At 36.8% G+C, this 7,225-nt stretch overlaps 1 protein-coding gene across 2 annotated transcripts in view; it reads right to left on the reverse strand.

The window, feature by feature from the left end:
- The window catches only part of CWC27 (CWC27 spliceosome-associated protein homolog (S. cerevisiae)), a 229,612-nt gene that overhangs the window by 45,645 nt on the left and 176,742 nt on the right, over positions 1 to 7,225 (reverse strand). For both annotated transcript variants that reach the window (XM_008578320.1, XM_008578319.1), the window contains exon 12: positions 4,232 to 4,341. In XM_008578320.1, the coding sequence (XP_008576542.1) occupies positions 4,232 to 4,341 (110 nt within the window). The remainder of the gene's footprint in view (positions 1 to 4,231; positions 4,342 to 7,225) is intronic.

Below are 7,225 nucleotides of genomic sequence, written 5' to 3' on the forward strand. Positions count from 1 at the left end.
AATTTGATAGAAAAGAAAATTCCTACTTGGACGTAAACACTTAGATAAATAAATGTTTATCTTAAAGGAAAATAACAAAACTGCCTTCAACAGTGATATTATTAAACCTTTACAATATCCTGTTGGCTTTGCACTGATACTTTTCCTCAAAGATGGTTGGCCACTTTCTGATTTTGGGAACATAAATTTACTTATGTAGAAGACATTTCGGCTTTAAAAATAAATGCTTATGAATAGTTAACTTTTTAGGGCTGGCCTGTGGCTCACTTGTGAGAGCGTGGTGCTGACAACACCAAGTCAAAGGTTAAGATCCCTTTACCAGTCATCTTAAAAAAAAAAAAAGTTAACTTCTTAAATGTCTACAAGACAGGGATGGAATTCACCACAATATGTGGAATCAAAAATAAAACACCAACAACAAATGCTATTTTTCATGTAACAAATTTCCAAAAATGTAAAAATATCAATGTTGGGAAGGTAGAATGAATGTACACATTAACTCTTGGGAGATGGGTTAATTGGAATAACATCTTTAGAAAGCTGTTGATATGTAGCAGAAACTTTAAGATTATCATCCACTCTGATTCAGTAATTCCAATCCTGGGAATATATTCTAGAAAAACAATCTGAAACATAGAAAATGGCTTATGAACAAGATGTGCATCACAGCAGTATTTCTACAAATGGAAAAATGGAAAAGTTAAATGTCTGTCAATAAGGAAATGGATAAATTTGGTAAAAAACAAAGAATATGCTATTATACTGTTACTAAAAGCTACATACATAAAGCATTGCATTCTATTGTTAAGTAAAAGAAGGAGATACAAACATGTTGAGTATGTTAAAAAAAGGGGGGTTATGACATTACTCTAAATTCTTATTTGGCTCCCATGCCCTTTGTGGGCAAGAAGAAGCAACAAGTGGCTACAATTTTGCAATCACATTGTTTCTTGGCTATACCTTCATAGTCTCCTCCAGAATTTGCACAGAGAACACAAGCTAAAAAAATTTTCTATTCAGGCCGGCCCGTGGCTCACTCGGGAGAGTGCGGTGCTGATAACACCAAGGCCACGGGTTTGGATCCTGTATAGGGATGGCTGGTTTGCTCACTGGCTGAGCATGGTGCTGACAACACCAAGCCAAGGGTTGAGATCCCCTTACCAGTCATCTTTAAAAAAAAAAAAAAATTCTATTCTACATTTTTAAAGAGTACATCATTATGAAATGGGATAAAGTACTACCTGTTTGAAAAATCAAGGACCTAATCAAGATTTTGATATGTTGAATTCAATAATAAAATCCTCACATTTCATAAGGAAAAGGGTATGTAGTAGTGCAACATGTGAATAATAGGTATAATAAGGAGTCACTGTAAATTCCTCGGCTCCAGAATTTATACAGAAAATATCATTAAGACCACAGTTCACGAAAAAATAAGGTAGGTTCTGGCAGTCTAGAAAATAAGCTCAAATAAAGACAAGTGGTGGCAAAATAACTGCAATAAACAAAGGCAGTCATCGCTAAAAATGATAACGAAAAAGTACCTGACACATTTCTGCAAAATTTAATGCCCACATAGACAATAGCAGAAAATATACAAATTACCATAGCTGCTAAATGAGATGAGTCTGGGAGGAAATTTATAAATTCCTATAGAATATCATCATAGGCATTCTGAAGGCTATTCATTTAAAAAAAAAAGAACATTACACTCCTATTATTTATAAGCTTTTATTGTATTTGCTTTATCATAAAAAAGGTTACTGCAGAAATACTGAAAAATAGAAGCAAAACAACAATAACTATTATCCCACTACTCAAGATACCCATTGTTAACATTTTGACATATATCTTTCAGTGGTGTGCGTGTGTGTGCACTTATATATCTACATCTACATTATGTAAATATATACCTTCATACACATATCTTTATATCTATGTATCTATCTAATCTATAGCCTAAAAGTAAACCCTATCAATTTTTAATGGTGGACTTTTGTATACTTGGAAATGTCTTTTCTTAGGGCATAAAGAACAATGAAAACAAAGACTTCTCAGTGGAATGAATTTTCTACTGGCATTTACTCAAAGAAGGGGACTGTGACAAACAAAAAACATCCTCTTGGCCTTTCTTAGCTTCTCCTATATGAAAGATTGGACTTTTTTCTAGCTGCATACTAAAGGTAAGAGAAGACACTGGGCAGAAAAGAAAACATCACAAAAACAATGGGGCACATTACAGGGTGAAGAAGGTAGGATCAGTAGGGAGGAATTTCTATTCGGCATCTGCAGGGGAATCACTCAAGTCTTCTGGCTTTTGCTGAAAGAATGAATAGCCAACCATGTACAGCATGGGTCTTCAGCACAGTGAGAGCCTTACTAGTGTGGAGATGCTATTCTGAAGGTACCCAGCCTTGGCAGACTTTGTTCATGTATATCTACACAAAAGTCTCCCAACTAGCCTCCACTTCACCTAGCTATTGCTTATTCAACTGTATTAGTCCGTTCCTATTGCTTACAGCAAAATACCTGGAACTGGGTAATTTGTAAGAAAATAAAATCTATTGCTTACGGTTTCATAGGCTGGGAAGTCCAAAGAACAGGGAACATGGCTAGTGAGGGCCTTGGTGGTGGCAGCAGTGACCTAGGGGTCTCACATGTCAGAAAACGGTGAAGCAGAGAGAGGTTAACCTCTCATTTGCTCTTCTTTTAAAGCCCTCAGAACCACGCCCCTGACCACCATTTTTAATCCATTCATTATGGCATGGTCCTACAATCTAATCACGTCTTCAAGGCCACACCTTTCAACTACCATAATATGATTTCCCACCCTCAACAGTTACAGTGGGAATTAAACTTTGGGGGGACATTCAACCCATGATATCCTTCAAAGCTCAGCTGACAAATCATTTTCTCAGGGAGGCCTTCCTAGATTCTTAGGCCATGTTAGGTCCTGCTGTTATATATTTACATAGTTTCCTGTACCTACCCTTTCATAATGCTCACCCCTTTTTTATTGGTATTACTTTTTTTTAACTCTCTCTTTTCCCTGACAGCTCAGAGAGGGCAGGGATGTGCCTACCTGTTGACCACCAAACACAGTGATTAGTACATGCTAGGTTTTTAATAACTATTTGCTAAAAGGGGGGAAAAAAGGAACGCATGGGTGAGAGTGATCCTTAGATCTTTGGTAGTATAGTCACTGCGGTTGCTATTCAGAAGACTTTGTGACTCCACAAAAACAAGTTAGTGATGTACTTTTTCTTCTTTTCATTTCATGTGCCATTTCTTTTGAAAGCTGCATATAAATTAGCTTTCTGTAATTACAATTTCCTATAACTGACATTCTGTTCAACATTCCCTATGATTATTTTCACACTAAATACTGATGCATGATCTTTCATTACCAGAAATTAGTTGTCATTTATAATACAGTCCCCGATTAACTTACCTACCCAAAAATGCTTTGGCTTTTAAATTTACTTTTATTTTGCTTGTTTTATTTATATGCCTAAAATGGCATATCCTCATATATATATTTGGCAGCACCAAAAATAAATGCTTTCAGTCTGCCCCCTAGCTTTTCAACATGCAGAGCTTTTAAGAAATTTGTTTTATCAAGTACCAACTGCATGGTGTATATACAGCTGACTCCCAAATTGTTGAGCTACCTTCCTATCTCTGTTCATTCTTGATTTCTGAGGATTTGCTCATATTACTCCCTATAGATTCAGGAATTACTTGCAATAAACAGAGTTCTAATACAGTGGAAGTCAACTAGTAGACCAAATGCTTTATTTCCAGGCAGTGTACAATTTCAAGTCAAGCTGGCTGGTCAGCATGTGCGATGCTGGGCTGGGAGAGATCCTCTTGTCATTTACAATCACTACGTCTCTGTTTCATAATACAGTATTCACTTAGACAAAGGTTCTACCTGAGTCTTTGAGGCTATATGGCTTTACAAGGTTCCTATGCTTGACATGGGAGCACCAAGTTGAAACTTGAAAGTTTCAGGCTTTTTTGCCTAAAATGTCTGTTAAGAAGTCTAGAATTAGGACCTTTACAAGAGTGGCCAAGGTACTTGGTGCTGCATCCTATATAAATATAACCTTTTTCATTTTTAAGTGGCAGTGCTTCTCCTGATATATAATCAAATTTGGCTACATTTAGCAACATTTGAAGACAATAAAAAGGCAATAAATAATTTATGGGTTTTGGTTTTTGAAGTTACCTGGTCTTCCCTGGAAGTTCCCTTCTTTGCCTTTTGCTTCCTCAAAGCTTCATACTTCTGCTTCTCTCTTCTGTATTCTGCAACAGCATCATCTGGAGCAGCTTCTTCCTCTGAAGAACAGTAGAATATTCTTAGAATAAGTAGTAGAAAGGCTCTGTAGATTCATCATCAATCTATATGCTCATGTAATTAAAGAAGAGATCAGAATTTGGGCTTAGCTTACCTCCATTTAATTTCAAAACAAAACCAATAAGCTTCACCAGTTCCACAACTATCTCATAAATTAGAAAGTGACTCATATTAATGTATCAACCAATTTTATAAATAAATTTGTTTTATATTGCCCTACTGTAATTGTTTTTCTCACTTGTACTTATTTAAGTTGACAATAAAATCATCTATCTCTCTTTTATTTTTTTTTATTTTTATTTATTTAATTTTTTTCTTTTTTTTGTCTTTTTTTTACTGACCGGTAACGGGATCGCAACCCTCGGTGTTGCGCCCGTACCGGGGACCGGCAACGGGATCGCAACCCTCGGTGTTGCGCCCGCACCACGCTCAGCCAGTGAGCGGGAACCGGTCTCCACATGGGATCCGAACCCTCGGCGGGAGCGCCGCCACGTGCTCCCAGGCGGCGCACTCTCTAGTGCGCCACCGGGCCGGCCCCGCCTATCTCTCTTTTAAAACAATTAAGATTTTCTTAAAATTGAGCAATATCATTTTATATTGTTCCCTTGCCTTCTAAGATACAATCTTTCAAATACTGATAGATATTCCAACTACCTGCCACTTTTGTTCCTCAGTTACAACAGCAACTTCAATTTGATGGCAGCAAAGAAAATAAATATATGTCAGAAATTAGTCAGTTGGGATAATTACCAGAAGCAGACAAAAATAATTTTTACTAAATTAGAAAACAGATCTATGGGTCTGATTCTGCAATGATTCCATGTGAAGATCAGCAAACATCTGGTTTCACAAAATAGTTTGCCTCAAAAAAACAGCTACAAACATCTTACAATACCTTATGTGCATATATGTTAATGAAAATTTGTGGCAAAAACCAAAACCAAAAACTAAACCTATCTCCTCTTATCTTTGGCTGGCAAACCAAGATGAGCCAGAGGTAATCAAGAATGCTAGTAATCTTTCTACTCAAGTGTTAGTTACTTGCCTCTGTTACCTAGTTTGAAGAACATTATGAATGTGCAACATATTACCAATTAGCTATTTTGTTCAAGATATTTTCTAGTTAAAAAAAAAGATGGGTGAGCTAAGAAACAATTTGTCTTTTTGTAGTTACCTAATATAGAACTTGAAAGGAATGATCAGTTTTATATACAATCTTATACGGATTCTTTCAAAAGTATGTTTCAGACTGCTTTCAAGACTGACAATTGTAAAAGCTAAAAACTGGGCACCTTAATGAAAAACCATTAAATACAAAAATAATATCTGAGGCACATATCCTTAATATAAGTGAAGAGAGGATGTTATCATAATTGGTATATATAAAGTGATTCTTACAATAGGTTTTAAAATACTTCTTTTTCTTCTTATCCTATAGTAGTTGGATTTGCATTGTCATAGGGTACAGACCAAGCACGTTAACATGACTTTGGATTCCTATATGAGACAGTTAATGCTTACCTTTCCAGCCTTACCACTCACAACTTTACTGTGTCCACCTTGAACTGCTTTCATTTGGCTTATAACTATTACTTTTGGAACTCACCTCGGTCTCTTGACCCCCTATACTTTGCACATGCTGTTGCTTTCTTCAGGAATACTGAAGACTCCATCTCTCTATTTCCCCAATTAATTTTTCTTGCTTAATTCCTGCTCATCCTTTAGGTCTCAGTTTGGATGGCACTTCCTTCAGGGAGCCTTTTCTGATTCCACTCTTGAAATCTGGTTTAGATGTCCCTCCTTTTGAGCTTCCAAGTACCCTTTATCATTTATCACACTTTAAGGTAATTTCCTATTTACTATTCTTTAACCCTCACTATATGTTAAACTCCTTGAGGAAAAGTCATATTTCTCTGGCACTTAGGACAATGCTAGGCAATTATTAGAAGTACAATATATAGTCAAATAAATGAATGAAGTAATAATGAAACTGGGGAAGGGGAAAATAAGAAGGTAGTAAGCCAATTTGCTGTCTACTTCAAATCCTCCACCTGCCACTACCCAGCTTCATACAGTTATAGCCAGTATCTGCCATGCACCTGAAATCTCATGCTCTGTTACACTTAGGGAGTCAATAGTATTTGTTTTCTGCCATTTCTCTATGCAGAATTTTGTAAAATCCTAAGGAAACTTCTGATGAGTATCCTTAGAACTGTCTTATGTTTAATGGTTAAATGCAAAAGAGAAAGGACAAGTTCTTAGAGTTTTAGCTACGAATGACTGAAAATCTTTGTGGTAAGAATTTAAAAGTAAATGGAAAGACTGACATAGATGAATTCAGCTACCTCATATTACAGGTAAGTCAAACTTACAACCTTCAAAACAGATTCAGTAGTGCTTATTTTACTGTGTTTAACATGTATCCCCTTAAATTTGGTACCCTTTAGCAAGGACCAACCACTTAATTTCACTTTTTAGACATGTGTAGGAAGCAAAAAAAAAAAAAAAAAAGAAAAAAGAAAAAAAAAGAAAGCCACAAAGAAACCTTAAAAATCAATTTTTTTTGTCCTTTTTGAGACCGGCCGCACCGCGCTCAGCCAGCGAGCACTGTGAGCGCACTGGTCATCCCTATATAGGATCCGAACCTGCGGCGGAAGCGCTGCTGCGCTCCCAGCGCCGCACTCTCCCGAGTGCGCCATGGGCTTGGCCCTAAAAATCAATTTTAAAAAGCCAAAGACCAATTTAAGTACATAACAAAGCAAGGAAATTGTATAGCTATGTTATAATATTAAAAGTGCTTTTAGGGCCGGCCCGGTGGCGCACTGCTACAGTGCGCCACTTGGGAGCGCGGTGGCGCTCCCGCCG

The sequence above is a fragment of the Galeopterus variegatus genome, unplaced genomic scaffold, assembly GCF_000696425.1.
Source record: "Galeopterus variegatus unplaced genomic scaffold, G_variegatus-3.0.2 Scaffold1661, whole genome shotgun sequence".
Classification (NCBI taxonomy): Eukaryota; Metazoa; Chordata; class Mammalia; order Dermoptera; family Cynocephalidae; genus Galeopterus; species Galeopterus variegatus.